Raw genomic sequence first — 21794 nt, 5'->3', positions numbered from 1 at the left:
ATTGGAAAACACAGATGGTGGGTATGCGAAAACCGATGGACGTGTATCAAATGGTGGATCTAATAGAACTAACGAAATAGTTACAGAACATGCAAACAACTTTATAGAATCTTTGCCGAAAATGCCATCGCACTATTGCAGGAAAGACTCAAAACGATTGTATTTTCCCGAAGAATTTAGGAACGTATCTAACCTGTATCGTATATACAAAGATAACTGCAGGCAAAGTGAAATAAAAGCAATGTCTTTTCAAGTATTTAGGACCTGGTTTAAAAAATCTTACAATATCGGTTTCCACGTGCCGAAAAAAGATAAATGTGCCATTTGTGTGAATACCAAAAATAATGAAGAGAAATCCGGAGAAGAAACAGAAAAAATACAACAGCATGCTAATGAAAAGGATGAATCATATAAAAGATTTAAATGTCATCAAAATATACATAAAAAGGATAAAAGTATAATTTGTGCAAGTTTTGACATGCAAAAAGTTTTAAATACTCCACATGGAGATTCAATGATGCTCTATTTCAGTCGAAAATTATCGGTTTATAATTTTACGATTTACGAAAGCTCTACTAGAAGAGGATACTGCAATGTGTGGACAGAGATAGATGCAAACCGTGGAGCTAACGAAATTTGTACTTGCTTATATAATTACATTTAACAAATTGACTCATGTGGTTTAACAAGAACTTTGTTATTATATTGCGATTCTTGTTATGGCCAGAACAAAAATAAATTTGTCCTTAGCATGATACGTTACGCACTGTCTCAATGCAAGAACATAAAGACAATTCAAATTAATTATTTGATTCCTGGCCATACCTATATGCCGGTGGATAGTGTTCACGCTACCATTGAGACTAAAATAAGAAAGTGTATCGTTTGGGCACCATCACAATGGCCTACTATAATGGAATTGGCACGTCTGGATCCAGAGCCATACAAAGTTGAAGTACTCAATGGAAAAGATTTCACTGGTTTTGACGATCTTGTTAACTCTACATTTAATAAAAAACAAAAGCTATCAATTTCAAAACTAAGTATTGCTACCTTCAAGAATCAAGAACCCAACTTGATGTATATTAAAAATTCAATGTTACCTGACGCAGAAACCATAACAATTCCTTTGAGTCCATTAAAAAATACAAATTGTTTGAAGGATATGTTATACCCTACAGCATTAGGAATATCTGCCAAAAAATACAAGGATTTAACGAGTCTAGTCAATAAAAACATAATTCCTTCAAGGTTTGCTGCAGAATACAAAAATTTAAAAGTAAGCATTAAAGCAAAGGATTACTTAATGGACACAGATGAAGAAGACATACAAGAAATAGATAGTGCAAATTGATTTAAAAATTGTTAAACTGATTACATTTTGATTTTATGATATTTTATAATGTTTTTAATTTACCCTAAAATAATTTATTTATTCAACATTTATTGTTCACAAAACATACATAAACTTTTGTTTTTGTTCTTTCCAGATAATTTCCAGTTAAATATTTTATTTTGTTCTCACAAAATAAATAAATTTCCATAGTTACAGCGTTATGTTTTACCATCCTTTCAGTATTTCTAGCAGTAACTACAAATGAAATGCATCTAGTTATACACAAGAATATCATTTACTTCAGAATTGACACAGATAATTTATTGGTTTATTTAATTACATCAAATATTCTTTACGCATAAATGTTTGATTTTGAGTCTCCCATACATTTATATGCTTCATTTACAGCAAATTCACGTAACAGACAAAAAGTTGCTATTGTTGTAACCAACACAAACACATAATAAAACTTACTTCTGGTAAAATCTTAGTATTCGGCTTGATAGAAAACAAAAAAATACATTTTGGTTCTTAAAATGATACTTCTAAGTTATATAGTTTAGGAGATTTTTTTATTTTTTTAAATAAAAAATTTTCTTTTGCCTCTGGTGAACATTTTTCATTTTGTGGGTTATAGCAGGTTTGCTTTTTGCCGTCGATATGTATATAAAATATATTAGTGTTGTATTTATTTTTACAATTTGAAAAAAGAACATATCGGATCGAAGGAATTTAAAAAAATACTTAACACTACAATCATGTAGTCGTCGTGGCCTAAAAGATAAGACGTCCGGTGCATTCGTATCTGGTGATGCAACGCTGTTCGAATCCCGCTGGCGGGTACCAATATTTGTAATGAAAAACGTTCACCACAAAGCTATAATTTGCGTAACTACTGGTGGTAGGACGCCTTATGAGTCCACACGGGTATGTACTATCACCCTGCCTATTTCTACCGTGAAACACTTATGCGTTTCAGGTTGAAGGGTGCGGCAGCCGTTGTACTGTAAAAACTGGGACCTTAGAACTCATATCTCTAAGTATGTGGCGGCATTTATGTTGTAAATGTCTATGGACTCCGTTAACCACGTAACATCAGTGGGGCCCAAGCTCCGCCGCATACCTAAGCAATAAAAAATAAAATAAGGGTATTGAAAAAAAACAGTCGCGATATTCAATCAGTTAATCAAGCAAGCACTTGTTCTCTACCCAGAAATATTCCGGTCAGCCCTGAACCGCCATTGTGTTTGCTAACAAAACATCCTTTCACGCTCTCGCTTTCCTGTCAATGACTTTTAATTTGATGCTCTCATTAATATAACTAACTACTACTAACTAAAATAACATTAATATAACGGTGGCAGGACGATATCCAAAGCAGGAAGAGAATGGATGACCACTGCTAAAGATAAGGAAAAATGGAATTCTTTGGAAGAAACTTTTACCCTGAAGCGGTCCACATTAGAAGGAGATTAAATTGCATGATTTATTAAGGTTACTTAATAATATAATTATTAAATACTAAATTAATTAAACTCTCTAATATTGTGGAATCAAATGAAGCCATTATATTATTATTTATTATAGTATAATAAATAAATTGGCATTAAGTTTGTTCGTAACAGGAAAAAACGTATGTCCGCATATTTTATCTAGTGGATAGAGAAATTATTGACTTAGCATGTCGAACGCGATGTTCAAACAATAACAATGTGTTTCAATTTTTTTTTTTTTTTTTTTTTTTTTTTTTTCGGGTTGAGGGCCGAACCTCCTACGAGGTCCCCGCGCGCCCCTTTTGCGCGCGTATGTGAGACTCAACGATCTGCATGGTGTTGTGAGCAGACCGCGGGCCCAAGGATTTTAGGACCCACCAACTAAACGACTCCCCTGCACTCTTACACCCGACGTCCGATCCCCTCCGACGTCAGAACCCGGATGAGGTAGGGGGGCTACCGCGGTCAACACTACAACCAGACGGCGCGGCTCACCCCAAGGACGCCCAGCCGACGGAGCCTTCGAGGCGAATCGAAGGCTCTGAAACGTCGGCTGTCTCGGTACGGCAGCCCGTCGGGCCGCCCAGACGGTGCCGCTGGTGTCCCGGAATACCCCGCTGGACCTGAACCAGCCTGCCGGGTCGGGACGCGATACACCGTCGACCGGTCGCTCTAATCACTCCACGGCAGCGCGCTAGAGTGCTGGTAGCGCGCCGCGCGGCCTCACCTCCTCAGGTCGCCCCTTGACCTTCACCGGGGGGAACAATGTGTTTCCATACATTTACCTTTTTTTTATTTATTTTTTTATTTTTATTGGTTAGATGCGTGGACGAGCTCACAGCCCACCTGGTATTAAGTGGTTACTGGAGCCCATAGACAACTACAACGTAAATGCGCCACCCACCTTGAGATACAAGTTGTAACATCTCAGTATAGTTACAACGGCTGCCCCACCCTTCAAACCGAAACGCCTTACTGCTTCACGGCAGAAATAGGCGGGGCGGTGGTACCTACCCGCGCGGACTCACAACAGGTCCTACCACCAGTGGAACAGGTCCTACCACCAGTGGATAGGTCCTACTACCAGTGGACTTACCTATACTCACATTAGGCTTTAAGCTATATGATAAACAGACATAATGCTTCAAGTGAAGTTTCGCATATTTATTGCCTATAACCTGCCTATTATAACCTAGCCTAACTATACTTGACTATACTTGTAACTATACTTGAGACCTTACAACTTATATCTCAAGGTGGCGCATTTACCTTGTAGATGTCTATAGGCCCCAGTAACCACTTAATACCAGGTGGGCTATGAGCTCGTCCACCCATCTAAGCAATAAAAATTAAAAAATATTTTAAATTATTATAAGTATTGTAGTGAGTCGTTACCTTCACTCAGAGAAGTCAGAAATACCGTAGCCACAGCCAAGTTGCTGCCTAAAAGAGCTTAAAGAGAGCTTTAATAGCAAAATGTTGTTGGCACTGATTGGTACAATTTAGACAAACTAAAGTCATTGCTTAAAAGAAGTACGAATTGCGTTTAGCATACAGAGGTGATTCGTAAAAGAATATATTAGAAAAAAACATCATGACATTAGAGAATTTAACACTCGAATCCCTTTGCCGTCAGAATGTTAATAAAATTAAAATAAATTCCGTTAGTAAAAAAATTCAAAACCGTAATAGGCCCATACAAATCTATATTGTGGTTCTAATTAAAATGCCTTTATTGTTTTTATTTACAAATATGTAAAGCTTGATAAACAAGTAATTTTCCAAAGAAGCATAGAGTAAATTCATAACACGTATTTATTTATACAATAAATCTTAATTTACACAACGTTTTTTTTCTTTCGTCTTTGAAGCTATTTTTTTTTATTACCTAGTTGGGTGGACGATCTCACGGCCCACCTGGTATTAAGTGGTTACCGGAGCCCATAGATATCTACAGCGTAAATGCCATCACCTACCTTCAGATATGAGTTCTAAGATCTCAGGTTTTTACAATACAACGGCTGTCCCCCAACCTTCCAACCGAAACGCATTACTGCATCACGGCAGAGATAGACCGGGGGTGGTACCCACCCGTGCACAAGACGTCCTACCACCAGTAAACTTATATAGTAAACGTAGTTTTGTTGGTTAATTAAGAGCCTCTATTGCATAAGGCGAGGAATCTTTTATCAGTACTGGGAAAACAAAGATCATACCCTCGATAATTCTCGTACAACTCATATTGTCATTTGCATTAACAGTGACACGTCTATACGACACCTGCTTTTTGTTCCCATTTGTTATTTCCTTTGTTAGGTCTACATTGTTTGATGTTATATATGTACTTAACTCTGAAAATGCATTGAAAGGTACTAACTAACAGCCCCATCTCAAACTGACTCCGATATCAAAATCACACTTTGTCATATTTAATTCTTAGTTTAAGGTTTTCGACTAGAAACAGAAACTTCATGGTGAGATTTTTCATAAAACGGGTAGGAAAAAAATCTAGCGTGACAATAAATTTCTAAATTAAGCCCTAAAATAGCACTCAATAACTTATTCTAATTGTATTTTTCTAAATTGTGTTTTTTACGAATTATAAATCTCATCATTAAAAAATTGAGGCACTACACAAAGAATACCCTTCCCATTAATCATTATTAAAAAAAAAAGATATCTCACTCGAAACAGCGCATACGCGATCAAATCTAACAAAACATAAATTCAAATTTAGAACCCTTTCGTGTGTTTCAAAAATCATCAAGCTATGCAATATTAACGTTATTCTAATTTGAGCTCTGAATCAATGAGCCTAAAGTTGAAAAGTCGAACGGAACTTGCATTGTGTTCTCGAAAAAAAGAGTTTAATAGAATTGGTATCTCGCTAATGGAAACGCTTAATGAAATAAGGCGCTGGTTACGTAAAATCGAATGTTCTAGATTTATAGGAATTTCGTTTTTTATTACGCCTGCGTTATTCAATACGTGGATTTTCTATTTTCTGTTTTTTTTTTTAATCTTTGGAATAAATCGGTAACAGGATTTTTTTAACACAACACGCTTCTTTGTTCGACTAGATCCTGGTTTTCTTTTTTTTTTTTTTTAAACTATTGATATCGCTCTTGTGTTAAATGCGACATTTAACTATACCAACACATTATGTACTAGCAAATTCCAAACCAGAAGCAATACGGAGTAATGTAGATTACATTTTTAAATTGTATTTCAGTGCTTTACTCCAAAAAAATACAAAATTTGTCAGTATGTTAAGCTTTTTTTTTATTGCTTAGATGGGTGGACGAGCTCACAGCCCACCTGGTGTTAAATGGTTACTGGAGCCCATAGACATCTACAACGTAGACGCGCCATCCACCTTGAGATACAAGTTCTAAAGTTCTGCCCCACCCTTCAAACCGAAACGCATTACCGCTTCACGGCAGAAATAGGCAGGGCGGTGGTACCTATCCGCGCGGACTCACAAGTGGTCCTACCACCAGTAATTACGCAAATTATAATTTTGCGGGTTTCGTTTTTATTACACGATGTTATTCCTTCACCGTGGAAGTCAATCGTGAAAATTTGTTGAGTACGTATTTCATTAGAAAAATTGGTACCCGCCTGCGGGATTCGAACACCAGTACATCGCTCAACACGAATGCACCGGACGTCTTATCCCTAAGGCCACGACGACTCGTAACCTTACGATATTAGAGAGAATTCTTTTGCTAATTTTTGTTTTTGCCTTTTTAGGCAGTCGAGCATACGTCCCACCTGATGGTGAGTGATTACCGTCGCCCATGGACTTCAGCAATGCCAGGAACAGTGCCAAGCCGCTGCGCCCCGAGATATAGATAGATTCACTTACCAAAAGCCAACAAAGCCAGCTGAAAAATATAATTTAGTGAGTAACAAAATACTTTGGCCGTATTATCTTAATCTCACTCCATATACCAACTGTCAAGGCGAGAAGTTAAAAAAAAAGATCAACTTCTGAACGAATTTTTGTAAATGTAGAGGGTTCTGTACATTTTATTTTGTTTATGAATGATAAGAACATATTTTCTGTTCGTATATTTATTGTAACGGCATAACTTTATGGCTTTTACAATGACTGTCGCTAAATGTAAGAGACTTTTATTATAACCTACCATACATCGATATAAAATACTTTAATGTAATTTAAGCGCTTTAGTGCAAAACTGATAATTAGGTGAACCAGACTGATATAAAACTGGAAGTTTTTACCGAGTACCAGTGATCATTAAAAAAAACCCGGCCGCTTATCACAGATCTTGGTTGAACAAAAGGGGGGAAGGATATTTAGCATAATGAGTGACATCGCCGCAACGTTTAGGAAGAGCGGGACGAACTTATAGATAATCAACGCGATCGACAGGGATAGAAGAAGATTTAGAGAGAACAATATCGCAATCTTGTTTCCATGCCATTTCCTTTAATTAGTAGTAAAGGACAGTGAGCAATTTGTACTAACCGTTTTGAAGGCGATAGACAGGGAAATGTGCTTGTTTTAAAATGTTATTTTTAAGGGTCGGATACCCTTTTAGTATGTCGGACTCGCTTTAACTATGGCAATAAATAACGTTGGATCGCATATTTCGTTTATGCTATTAACACTGATATTAGACGGGTTTGTGCACTCGAACATACATTATCACTTGGCCCATAAATGTGCTGGATAAACGGAAAACGCATTTTGTATAATCTGGTCTAGTTGTCAATTTTAGAAAGTTTGAGTTAAAGACGCTAACAAAATCAGTACATCGCAGAGTGAATAAAATTTAAGCAATTGGGAATGTTGTTGTTTCATCAAAAAAGATTTATTTGTTATAGAGTTCGGTATTAGTTCGTTTCGTGGAATTCTAACGGGATGGAATTATTTTATTGTCTTAAAACTGCCATGTCACATACTAAATAGAACAAGATCTAAACTGTGTTTGAGATCTACAATCTTTAGTCGGATCATCCATCCCATTTGAGTTTTGGAAGCAAGCACTATGATACCAGGAGTGAGTTGTTTAAGGTTCAAAATATTTAATATGATGCATCGTATACGTAGCTTTTAAGGCCTCACTAAATTATTACCAGGGTCCAAAGACATCAACAATTGCATCACGGCAAAAATAGGCACAGTGGTGGTACCTACCATTAGGGGGCTCACAGTAATTACCCAAAAATTTTTTTTCCGTGTTTGATTTTTTTATAAGACATGGTGTCAAGGAATAGCCTTCATGGTGAACATTTGTTAAGTTCGCATATTTTTACAAAAAATGATATGTGCCTGCGGGATTCGAACACCGGCATTGTTGCATCGCTTGATACAAACGCACCGGGCGTCTTATCATTTGGGCCACGTTGACTTCAAATTTCGTCAAGTGTGTGTAAGACCTCGCAAAATTTCCCAGACATTACGAACGTCGCGCTATTGCTGATTACTATGAGCATCAGTGACCATTCATTAATAGATTGGTGGTGTTCGTATTTATTTTCGCAACCAATAAAAACCTACGCGGTAACTTTAAAAAATACAGCAATCATTTACAGAACCGTAAATACGAATTATGAATATTTCCGTCGAATTATTCTTGTCAGTGGATAATCACTGCACGGAAGATTAAGCAAAACATTCCTTCTAGCTGACGTGCCACAAAGTTTACTGAGTTTTCAACCGACAATAGCCTAATTGGTAAGACGCCCGTCGTATCCGCATTGAGAGATGCGGCTATGCCTGAATTCAGGTTCTCCAGATGGGCTCATGTTTTTCTTGTTCAAATAAATTATTAAACCATTTATATGGGTTCACGAAGAACTTCTTCGATGAAGGAATAATATCGTGTACCAAAAAGTAATTTGCGGTATTTATAATTTTTGTAATTACTAGTTGTATAATGCACAAGCAGATCGAACTATTCTGGCAATTTCGCCACGAGATATCTATTCATTTCGATTTGAACGCAGAAAGCCTTAATAACATGAGGCTTCGACCTCATATCTCAAATAGTGTAACGACATAGTCACTAAGCCCAAACTTAGACCTAACTGAACCGTGAACTCCATCTACATTCCATGATCTTGTGCCTTGGTGCAATGATTTTCTTCTAACACTTAGGACACTCTAAGTATTTAATGTCTCTATTGTAATTTAATGACGTAATTACTTGCAATTTACTTACAATTACATCGAGAACATCGTGAATAGAAAGACAAACGTGTATTAATTATTGCTAATATCCGTAATGTCAAGCATATTATGTCCACAGATATAGTTATCATTGTAAGATTACTGGTGGTAGGACGTCTTGTGAGTCGGCACAATCCTGCCTATTCTGCCGTAGTAATGCGTTTCGGTGTGAAGTGTGGGGCAGATGTTGTACAGTAAAAACATAGACCTCAGACCTCACACCTCATGGCTGGTAGCAGCATTTACGTTATAAATACCTATGGACTTAACTCTTAATACCAGATGAACCGCGAGCTCGTCCACCCATATAAGCAATAAAAAATAGATGTAATGAATTCACGGTGAATTCAGGTGTAAGTATTAAATTATCCTCCGTAGCGCATTTTTTTTTGTTTTCAACTTAAAAACAATAAGATTACAAAAAATAACTATGTATGTATAAGATACGTCCAAAATATTCCAACATAATAAACCAAGGTTTATCAATATGCTTCGAAATCAGACAAATTTGGCAAACAGCTCCCGGAATTTTGGCTGGGAGTAAATTCTTGCAAAAAACAGTCCATGAATAATTTGAGACCAGACCGGGAACGAGAAATGAGAATAAATAATGAGAATTGAAGCTTATAGTACTGATTGAGAATTGATTAATAACTTTTACACATAACATAAACTTATTTGCTTACTTAATTGTAAACGTACTAAAAGAGCTAAATCGATGTGCGAATGAAATTATATAACAGCCACTTAATGTAGGTTGGCACTACCTAAATTACTTAGGTACAGCGGTATCAACCTTCAAATATTAAACAAAGCAGGTAAGCAAGTTAAAAAGTACTTTATTAAAAAAATAAAAGAGCAAAACGGAAAATTCTTTATTTTCCTCGGTGGAATCGCAGGCAGTTATTCACGCGGTGTTTCCTGCCCTGTGTTCTGTCGTCATTGTTATTTTTTTTTTATCTTCGCCAAGAACTTTTGCTGTTCATTTGTTTTTTTTTGAAGACAGCTCAGGATTTCTTGAACCCATATTTTACGCTCATATTGTCCGCCATTTGCATCCAGAATGACGGTGTTTTTTCTGTAACAGTGAAGTTCAAAGTTTCTATTGTTCATTCTTGTTTAAAATTACGGTTATAGTTTATTTTGTATTTCTCTTAGCTTGCTTATTGCTTGCTAAATAACAGTTAATCCACTGTGGCTGTTACATGACATTATTGGGTATTGCGTCTTTTGTTCAAATATTTTAAATATTAATATAATTAACGAAGGCTGAAACTCAATTTTCAATCGGGCTTTCACAACAATTCTATCATCAGATTTTGGCAAAGAGACGAATTTCCCACAAAATATTTAAATCCCATCCCTTAAAGCAGACGACACCAAACTGAGCGCAACCCTAACAGGGTAACATAGCTCAAACGGCCATATGCCGCGAAAAATTCTGTAATTGCATTAAGTTGCCCTAAGCCGTGCCTCGGCTTTTAATTACGGCAACCCACTTAGACATATGCGCTTCACGAATTTTATATTGACGTTTTTGGGGTACATTCCTTTTGCTTCATTCATTGGCAATTTCGAAACTAGCACTGAAGTTTTAAGTTAAACTACTTCTGAGCTTAATATATGAGAAGCTATCAGTATTATTGGTGATTTACATTATAATACTAGCATAACAGATAGTACAGATAATATAGTACTTCCTTTACATTGTCGACTGGAAAAAATCAAAATGGAAAAATGTATTTCATCAAGAATGCCTTCATAGATGCTTTCGAATAGTCATGACTTTAAAAAAGGGATTAGCGTTACCGAGAAAAAATCAAAGATCCGTGCTGTTCCTTGATAGAGTACAAATTCAATCACCGATTTCACATTTTTTATAGTATCTAGAAACCATCTGCTGCCAACTAATAAATTAAGTCAAATTGATTTTCTTTGCAGGTACCGCTTTTGAAAGAAATTCCAATTGTTGATCAATTCCTAAAAGGTCTCACTTGAAGAATTACGTCAAAGGCATTCTAATAATTATTGTTAGAATTGGGATGTTTTTAGTAAGCTCTAATGCTGAATCTAAATACCACAATGCCCATATTATCAAGAATTCAGATCACATCGTAGTCAAAAGCAATCTCTTCATTAAGAGCATGATGTCCCCTGAGTACCGTCCCTCTGAGTGCATATGGCGTGTAAATGTACCTCGTATAGCCCTACAAGAGAATGCTTGAAAATATGCGGTTGTGTTTCTAAACCATGTGGGGTTTCGTCCAAAATGATTATTATTTTGACATGAAAATTTAGTCTGGATGTTTTTTGAGGACACTTATTCCACAAAACTATGATGCATTTTTTTAGTTTTTAAAGGCATCACAACTATTCTAATGGGCTTACATCAATTGGTTATGGCTTAAAGTTAGGCCCATTATTTGTTTTGGACTTAATGTCTTTCACCGTCTACTCAGTTTCATGTTTACGGTCTAGAACAAGCAACGGTCTCGACTGTCGGGTATTTAGCTCATTTATCACTTTACCAAAAACAATACGAACATTAAAAGCAAACCTAAATGCAATTTTTCATTAGCCGTTCTCAATTTGCACTTCAAAGTCGAGTGGTCTGATTACAAGCAGATAAGCGCGTATGTCGGGGGATGATCGACTATTGTGATCAGATGGTCACCGCTAGCGCATATGTTGTGTGATTGTGTATACCGCGACCAAGTTTTGATACTTTAAGCCAATACTATTAGTTACTCATTTTGTATTAATAAAAATAGATTTTAAACAAGCGCTAACTTTCAAATTAACCTAGGCCAATTTAGAGTAATTATATAAAACCATGCCATTTTTTTCTGAACAGTCTCGAATCTACTGACTGGTAAATGTGAAAACAGCTCTAAAATGAAAGGTAATGGCCCATTGCTCACTATTTAACATTTTTTTCATGTTGGGCCGAACTTCCTACAAGGCTCTCGTGCCTATGGGAAGTGTGCAGGATATGTGGACTCCATGGTGGAAGATGGTAAAAGCCGGGGCTGAATGTTCAAAGCCTACTCACTAAAGGACTTTCCTGTAATCTAAACTGATGCCCCCCAGTCGCCTACCGAAACAGGCTGGTACAGGAAACCCGGGCTGGTAGGCGCTTCCACAGTCAACACTACGACCAGACTCACAAGAACACCTGGTCGGCGGAGTCGTCGAGGTGATAACTGACGAATAGCTATTTGTCCCATAAGTGTAGCTTCAGTAGTACTAACGTCGTCTTGAGAATGAGTTTCAGGCTACTTAAGTAGAGCTAAGTTATCAAAAGACACTAAAGATTTCCGGTTTCCCTTACGACACGTTTCATTCCAACTTATCTTTACTAACCTTGCTTTAATTTGAACATCTAATATATATATTTTTTATCCCAAGTATCAAACTAGATCGGTCACAATACGACCATTGTCAGACCATACAATATGCATTATTGCATCACATTGAACGAAATGTTTATTTGCGCGCAAACATTAGAGATGGCAGGCTATTTATCGAAGTTAACGTTAGGGTTATTTATTTGCACTTGTTACTTACTATATCTCTTACTAGACAGTAATTTAGACTCGATAACAAATAATGGTCACCGTTGGTGACTCTATTTGAGAACCTAAATATATCACCAGGTCAGCGTTACTCCACCTTCAGTATAAGGTATAAACTTTATGCATAAAAGCGTTGAGAGGTAAGTTGCTGTAATATGCTTTTCTGTCCCATCCTAGAAGCCGAAACTAGACAGAATAGTTTCATTGGACCTTTCAATTGGCATCTCATTGACAATGGTAGTAATTAATTAGTTACTCGTGTGCCAGTCCAAGCTAAAAATCACCCTCAAAACGAAATCAAAATGAAGTATTGATTTTTCCAAACCATAGTATACGATTCTCTTGAAAAACCATTTAACGAATCCCATATGGTCGGGGTACCGTAGCCCACCATAGGGGCTGATTGTCCAACGCGGCTTTTACACCATATGTTACGAAATTCATAAAAACAAGTGTTCGAAAAATCGTGCTATTACACATTATAATAAGAAGACCACGAGCAATTTCAGACTCTAAAGTAACTACAACAAAGCTTTGATTCGAGAAAGCTGTTCATAAAATTTGATTACAAAATAATTGCACGCTAATATAGGCTTAAATAAAAATGTATAAAGTTAAAAATTGCTTGAAACAAAATAAGTGTAATATTTAAACCAGCTCGAAAATAAAACTTAAAGCCAACTTGTTAGTAATAGAGTTGCATTTTTTTTTTAACGTTCTAACTGACATTATTTAGGCTACTATTAATTTCAAGCTACGTTAGAGACTGCCTTCGTGTATCATAAATACTTGCACCAGGTGGTGATGGTGAGTGGTCAGCCTCGCTCATGGGCACCGGCAATACCAAGAGTACAGCTAAGACGCGATCTATCACACCACATTCACAAAACTACATTATCGGATGTCAATTATGATACTAAAACTTAAAACAGCTCCAATATTAAATACGTCACAAAAGAAAATCGGGCAATGAATTTGATAATGCACCAAACCATACAGGGGGGTTATTACAATACTCGCTCCCCATTATCGGCTATTGTCAGAGATCTGTACACCATATGGAACGGTATTAGTACTTTATTCTGAATAGAATAGATGCGATGGTAATCACATATTAATAAGTCACAGGTGCCCTTGTATTCTTGGGGACCTTTTTTTTGTCATTACAAGTATCTGCTTCAGGCATTTAACTTTAAATTTCTTTGATGTTCTTTTATATAATTAGTATAATACTAATATTATCTTTTTTTTTAATGTGCAAATATGAACAAGCTCATAGCCCTTTTTTTGTTTATTGCTTAGATGGGTGAACGAACTCACGGCCCGCCTGGTGTTAAGCGGTTACTGGAGTCCATAAACATCTACAATGTAAATGCCGCCACTCAGCTTGAGATATGAGTTCTAATATCTCAGTTTTTAAAGTACAACGGCTGCTCTATCCATCAAACCGAAACGCATTACTGCTTCACGACAGAAATAGGCAAGGCGGTGGTACCTACCCGTGCGGACTGACAATACGTCCTACCACCATTTGATAAAGACCTTTTGTTACGAGCTCGAATTCTCATTAGTAGGACTATTTCACCCTTCAAACCAGGCGAAACAACCAGAACAGTTGCCCAGGCGAGTGTAAGTACCAATTGTAATAGCACAAATTATAATGTTTGCAGGTTTCTTCTTTTACACTAGAGTTCAGTCGTAAAAACGGCTCATGTGCGTGCTTCCATAGAAAAATTGGTACAGACCATGAAAACCAGTATCGCATCGCTAGAAATTAATACACTAGGTATACTAATAAACACTGAACTAAAATTAAAACAACTTAAGACGCGTGAGAAGTCATATTTCTTTTTGGGATATGGCAAAAAATAAAGATATAAGATAGAAGATAGAAGTCAAAAAAGAAGATAATTAATCTTTAAGTTTTTTTTGTAGAATGCGAGGGATTTGATAAGAAACTATTTGAAGTTCGAACTTCAAATAAAAGTAAATAAAAGCACAAATGCTTTTTCTGTTTAATGATAAGTTTTTTTTTTTTTATTGCTTGTATAGGTGGACGAACTCAGCCCACCTGGTGTTAAGTGGTTACTGGAGCCCATAGACATCACGCAAATTCGCCACCCACCTTGAGATATAGGTTCTAAAGTCTCAAGTTACAACGGCTGCCCCACCCTTCAAACCGAAACGCATTACTGCTTCACGGCAGAGATAGACAGGGTGGTGGTACCCACCCGCGCGAACTCACAAGAGGTCCTACCACCAGTAAAGTGTCAGAATATATAATATTCATTCGATCATCGAGGTGATAACGTCGGAAGATATCAAAACAGCAAATATATCAAAACAAAACCCTAATAGAAACGTTCTTCGTTCGATTCATTTGTAACAGCAATCAAAACTGGTGCCCCAGGGACGATAGAAGTTAGTGAAACGACAAACTAATCTGTCGGACGCGACAACCGATCCTTTAGGAAAACCGATGGAGCTCTCCCGTGTTTTGGACAATCAAAGTTGCAGATGCGACCTTTGACCTGATCAGGATGAGATTGTGGATTGTTTTGGTTACTGTAAACGCTAAAACATAATATACTTGTGTCTCTCAACTCTATAGATCTTTATTTATCAGTAGTTGGATCGTTAGTACATCAATTTCAGTGATATTTTGGGTGGTTTATATCAAAGACAAGAACTATTTTCTATTTTTCATTATATGTACAAACTTTTTGGCCGAGTCTCATACGCTATGTAAAATGACAAATATATTATCCCAGCTACTCTCTACCAGTAAAACAAAAGCAATTTCCAAAATGATTAAGCGTCTCACCGCTCACTAGATACTTTTTTTTATTGCCCGTGTAAGCTAATGAGCATACGGCCCACCTGATGGTGAGTGGTTACCGTCGCCCATGGACGTCAAAAATGCCAGGGGCAGACCCAAGCTACTGCCTACAGTAACAGTAAGTCAATAATAATAATAGTAGATCCCTGAGTCAATTAATACTATGTTTTTTTTTTCAATTAACAGTTAAAGAGAAATGTCCATTTCTCACTATAGAACTCAAATATTATTAACATCAACAAGTTTCGAAAATTCCACTTACCTCACTACGTCCAATACCTAGTTCTTTGTCTTCAAAAACTGAAAAAACTGCTTAAGTAATTACAACAGTCTCTAACCTACAAATCAATACAGTCAACAAAAATCAACTGTGTTAATTCTGTATTAATACTATTAATCTGATAAAAATATTATTTTGAGAGATTTATTGCTCTAATATCTTAATCCGTCGATATTTGCTTCAACACTTTGATAAGTAATCGCTGGCACACGACTTGTCAGCACACACGTGTGTGGGATATAAGGGTGGCTGGTTTTAAATGATTTTGGCTCTATACAGCTCTCTATACTCCTTTACTTACATTCAATTGTGCAACTTCGTATGCGAGCTGCTAGGCATGGTCTTGAGCAACTCTTGATAACAATAAATTAAATATCCACCTAAACGAAGCATAATTAAAGCTTCAGTTTTTAAAATTTTAACATTTCATGTCAATATTTCAACTCTTTGCTACCCGATGGTATAGTTATGTAATTATCCAAACATCACTCATTACCGGATTGCAAGATACGTTCATTCTCCTTATTCATCATATCTCAAATCTGTTTATTCATGTCAAAAAAAAACAGACGTGCAGGAAAAAACTGACATATTACTGTGGAAAAAAGTATTTGGTTTGGTTCCAACACCCCTCGTCTGAACGTGATTAATGAGGTTGAAATGAGAAGTAAATTATAGGAACTTGAGTTTTTTCTTTTCTTGAAAATCTTGTATTTATTAAAATACATTTAAGGACCAACAAAGTACATTAAATGTTAACTGTAAAAAAATACACGATGCATTTTAAAGTGAAAATTGATGAAGGAAACGCAAGATTATTTTGGGGTTAGCTGGAAATTCGAAAAGCCTTAATCTCTTCGCTACCCTTTTTGGACAAGACATTAACAGGATTGAGACAAATTATGTTCAAACTAATCGATCAGGAAAACATGTACGCTAACGCTGCAGGACATTTGTCGGTGTTAATAACATGTCACCGTCACGAGATTGACTTCTGTCTGATTGATGGATTGTCCATGTCACGATCATGCTAAAGGTTTGGTATGTTGAAAATAACAGCTAGATTTAAAGGACCTGGATAGATGAATTCTGATCTAGAACTTAAAGAATCAAGTATCTGAACGCTTCGTGGCTGCTGAAACTTGAGATTATAGGTTCTCTTAGGTCTTCTCTTAACTTAATTGTTTGAGAGATAGCACAGCTGAACCTGATGATTGAATATAATAATTTGTGTTACATCCGTAAGCTCTGTTCTTCCACCATAAACATCACTTACATGATATTCATATTATAAATAATCTTGGGCTTAGGGATTCTCTAGATATCTTCATCTTATTGACCAACACTTCTATGACTCCTGTAACTAGTTAGCATCAGGCGAGATGTGAGTTTATTTGTCTAAGTAATATGAGTATATTTGTCTAACTAAGTAAACAGAATAAACAGGAAAAGTGGAAACCAAAAGTCGTGAAACGGCAATACATGATCGCAAATGAATAGCAAATTTATTACAGCCCATATTATAACCATTCAATGACCACTCAATTTTTGTTGCTCAAAGAATTCCCGCTAGTCATAAAACTCAAGAGTCCATTACATCTATAAAATTATTCAATATCTCTTCTAGATTACATGAAAAAAAAACATAATACCCATATTTTTGAAGTGAAACTTCTTTATCGGCGTTGGAAAAAAATTTACCGTCACATTTTTCGGTTACGCGTCACATTTTTCCGTTACGCGCCATCTTTTTTGTATTCATGTCTATGATAATAAAATCCTTTTGTTTAAACTTTATCTAATTTAACTTTTTTGTATTCATGTCTATGATAATAAAATCCTTTTGTTTAAACTTTATCTAATTTAACTTTATTTAACCAATTTCTAGAAAGTTGCATGTAGATCATTTTTCGAAAAATAAGGCCATAAACAAGTTTCACTTCTTACGTGTGTACACTAGTACACGCACACATTTTTTTTTAATTAGAAGTAATTAATGTCTATATGTAGCAACGGAAGCGTCTTTCAACCAATAGTTGCTTAATCACCATTAGGTATAATAGTAACCGCGCTTTTATTCCTAATACAAGTTTTTTGTCCTTGGTCTCTTAAAATTTGATTAAAAATAAACGCTATTTTAATCAAGAAAACATCAAGAGAAAAACTCATTAACGCTATGCCAAGAAAATAAATGGAACAGATTTTCATTGAGCGCGAACGAATGGCCAAAAAATGGCTAAAATCTGACAAATGGCTTTCCTTTAACGTCTGCACCCATCTTATTATCGTTACCAACTACCGAACAGGGCTCATTTGGGTCTTCTTTTAACCTCTGTATTTTTTTCACATTTCAATTTGATCCTTTTTGCTACTAGATTTAAGAGTGTATTTAGTTTGAAAATATTTCCTACATTCGCTTTGTGTTCTGTTGTGTAATTATCAAACTTATTCCTTTTTTATTAGAGATCAATTTCATTTGTCAGTTAGTTGAGAAGGATATCAATTTGAGAAGAAGCGTCTGTGTTAATAGCATTATACGCAATCTCATCCATACACTCGGGGGTTAGGCCGGCAATGGAAGAAGTATCATTTTTTATGCGACATATAAAACATATTTATTATCATAATAATCGTTTGAGTTTTTCTACGGCCATGTTATAGTGGGGTAAATAGATGATAATGGTTAAAACTAACTTTTTTATTGATTTATTTTTCTGTTTTCATTATTATTTTGTTATTGTATTTAAAGGTAAAAGTTTTGGATTTGTTTTTGATGTGATTAAGAATGATATTTACTTTAAGCAAAATCAAAACTTTATTTGATCAACAGTTCTGCTTAGTGCTTTGTGTTGGTACATAGATATGTTTGACGCATCACCTGATAAAAATGTTTGTAAAAATATAATTCAAATAAATCCAAGCAAAAAAAAATAATCACCTATACCAAAAAAATCGTTTTGCGAACGGTACATGCAGAGCGACAGAATAAACCTCAGTTTTCAATATAGCATTGCTATTGTAAAGCTGACCCTACCACGACTCAATGCGCTCTCAATTCACACCGGTTATTATTATCTTGACCTGGTGATTGAGCTCTCCTTTTCTAACATCTAGAACCTTCTGATTGGACCATACTTTCCTTTCCCGCCTCTCGCTTCACTCCCATTGGTGTGTCGCGCCACGCCTCCTCGACTTCGAAGCCTCTGTTAAGGGTAGTTGCATACCCCAGTTATATATTTTTCGCCCTTATGTCACCCTCTCATTCGTATTGCTATCGTCGGGTAGCACGCACGCGTCTTTCAACCGAATATCGCGATATAAGTGTGCAAAGTTTTAGTTTCGTGCGTTTCAACTAAATGATTGAACGATGACAATGGACGTTCAAAATAATTATCAAAACTATAAAGAATCTTCGCCCGATCCAAAAGAGTCGAATTTGAATATCGAAAGTGCCAGAACGTCTCAGGCCGGGAGAGCTGAGATGTCGACCATCGTAAATCAAGGAAAGAGTTCGAAACGATCATTCGACGTCGCCTTCCTGATGATGCCGGATGATAAATTTCGACAGAAGCAGCCAGAGAAGCAACTGCGAGTGTCCAAGCAAATCTTCCACGGTGAAGAGTGGGAACAATTTCCGAAAAGAATCCCAGAGGCTTATAAACGCGATGAATACTCCAGCGATAACTCCAACACACTAAAAGATCAGGAAGAGGACAGGATTCGAGCGAACAATAACATATCGCCAACTTTTAGTTCCGATATTAACATTGATGTCGGAACGGACGAATACCCCAGTAAGTCGATGTATTGTAGTGATTCAGAAAATTCGGACAAGTCTCGAAGTCGACCTAACTCAAACGAAAGCGCAGCGCGACAGCCTAAATTCCTTCCGGAATACAAAAACAAAATATTTGATGATCCAACACTAATCACGATGCAATCCCGCGCAAGATACGACCGAGCTGAAGAGTCACCTAAAAGTGCTTTTACGAAAGTGTCTCATTATTCTATGAGGTCTCCGAATCCTTCCGTGAGCCCTGATAACCTGCTTTATCAGAATTCCGTCAGCCCTCCGCTGTCCGCGGCCAGTCCACCTGTAAATTTCACCAAGACGCCGCACTTCAACAACCTGCTGAATCCAGCTCATCTGATGAACGGGAGCGGCTTTTTCAAAGGTCAGAACACGCCCTCGTCGTCTCCAAGCTACCCGGATTCAGCATTGCAACAACGTCCAGCCACATTTAGTAAAGCTATTGAGTTTCACGAAAAATCTTCGGATCATAAAGCGTCACCAAATAAGATGAATTTTCTACCGTTCAGACCCGAAATACCGTATCTTCAAGCCGGAGGGTCCTATCAATTTCAGAACTTCCAAACGGCAAATTCGGATTTCATGAAATTTCCTGTGCCTCCTCGAGAGCCGGTCAGTCCGCTGATAGCAAACCCAGCAGCAGCCATCCTGAGTACTTTACTGCCGCCTACTTTAGCTGCTTTTTCGTTGCCAGCACAGAATGTTTGCGCTAAGTGCAGCATCAGTTTCAGGATGACTTCTGACTTAGTTTACCACATGCGAACGCATCACAAGAGCGAGAACGTAGTCGATCCCAATAGGAGAAAAAGAGAGGAGAAACTGAAGTGTCCGGTTTGCAATGAGAGCTTCAGAGAGAGGCATCATTTAACAAGACACATGACGGCCCACCAGGACAAAGAAGGCGACATGGACGACGTGTCCCCTTCGCAAAATTACAAGAAATCCAAACAATTTTATTCCCACAATAGTGGATCGATAATTCACAAGTAAGCAATCTTTTAGGTAGTCATTTTGAGATTTTGGACGAAGTCTAATCCAATCAAAAATCTAACGTAATTTTAAAGTATTTCTCCAAAAGAAATCAATTTTTAAATTATTGTTTTAATAGTAGGTACCTATCGTTGTTGTTAAATCTAAATATTAAAATGATCCTTCACGTGCAATATTAGTTGTTAAGTTTTTATTTTGTAAATATTCTAATTTGTGTAGCTTACAAATAAAATGTCTAGAAATCACTGCTTTTATTTTTCATATTTAAAAATAAAACTTCTATAAAATAACGCTATGTTCCAAATGCTTTCTACACATTTTTTTTTTTTTTTTTGTTTTTTTTCTACCTATGCTGATAGCCTTGAGAGGCTATTTCAGCTTCACCCTAACGTGTGTAGGTGAGCTCACGGGGCTCAAACCGGAGAGTTGCTAACACTGACCCTAGCAAGAGCAGTGCTTCGCAGAATCTATCACCGGATCGGAAACGCGACCCACTGAGAAGATCCGGCGAGAAACTAAACTTAATAATGCAATTGCATAAATGAGTTTAAAAAATTATATTTACTTATTCCCCTAATTTTAAGATATGGCGCAATGTTTCGAAAAATATATTCTACAATACACATTAATAGAGAAAATGAAAGACGCAGTCTCTTTTTATATATTGCGAAGGTGTTTACCTAGGCCACTGAGTTTCTCGCCGCATCTTCTCAGTGGGTCGCGATTCCGATCCGGTCATAGATTCTGCGAAGCACTGCTCTTGCTATGGTTAGTGTTAAGAAATTCGCCAGACTAGAGCTCCGAAAGCTCGTCTACTCGCTCGGTGAATTTAGTATAGCCCCTCGTGGTTATTAGAATAGACACACAAAAAGCGCTTACACTTAAATACTTCAACAACTTTTCAAGAAAAAAGAAACTATATTTTGTGTTATCATGTCCATATTTGCTTATTTAAATTTTACGGCTGTATGTACTACATTCTTTAAAAATAATTACATTTAGATTGTATCTACCTCATACGTTTAGTTTTCTCTCGACTTATGAATAAACTGTATAAGTAAATAGACTGACTTTTCTTAATGTTAAGCAGCTATTTACAAACTCATGATTTGAATATTGGTGACATCATTTTTTTTATTTATTGCGTAAGCAATAAATTTTACTTATACAAATCTTTGAACGAGCTCACAGCCCACCTGGTGTTAAGTGGTTACTGGAGCCCATAGACAACAACAACGTAAATGCCGCCACAAACCTTGAGATATGAG

At 36.6% G+C, this 21794-nt stretch overlaps 1 protein-coding gene across 1 annotated transcript; it reads left to right on the top strand.

Moving 5' to 3' along the window:
* Positions 1-18992: 18992 nt before the first annotated feature.
* Positions 18993-20771, top strand: LOC101744504 (uncharacterized). Its single transcript, XM_012690147.4, has one exon. It carries the CDS (start codon positions 19093-19095, stop codon positions 20524-20526), a length of 1434 nt encoding a protein of 477 aa, XP_012545601.1. The 5' UTR covers positions 18993-19092; the 3' UTR covers positions 20527-20771.
* Positions 20772-21794: the final 1023 nt, after the last annotated feature.

The sequence above is a fragment of the Bombyx mori genome, chromosome 22 (genome assembly GCF_030269925.1).
Source record: "Bombyx mori chromosome 22, ASM3026992v2".
NCBI lineage: Eukaryota > Metazoa > Arthropoda > Insecta > Lepidoptera > Bombycidae > Bombyx > Bombyx mori.
The sequence above is the reverse complement of the archived record's forward strand: the minus strand, read 5'-3'. Positions and strand labels throughout refer to the sequence as shown.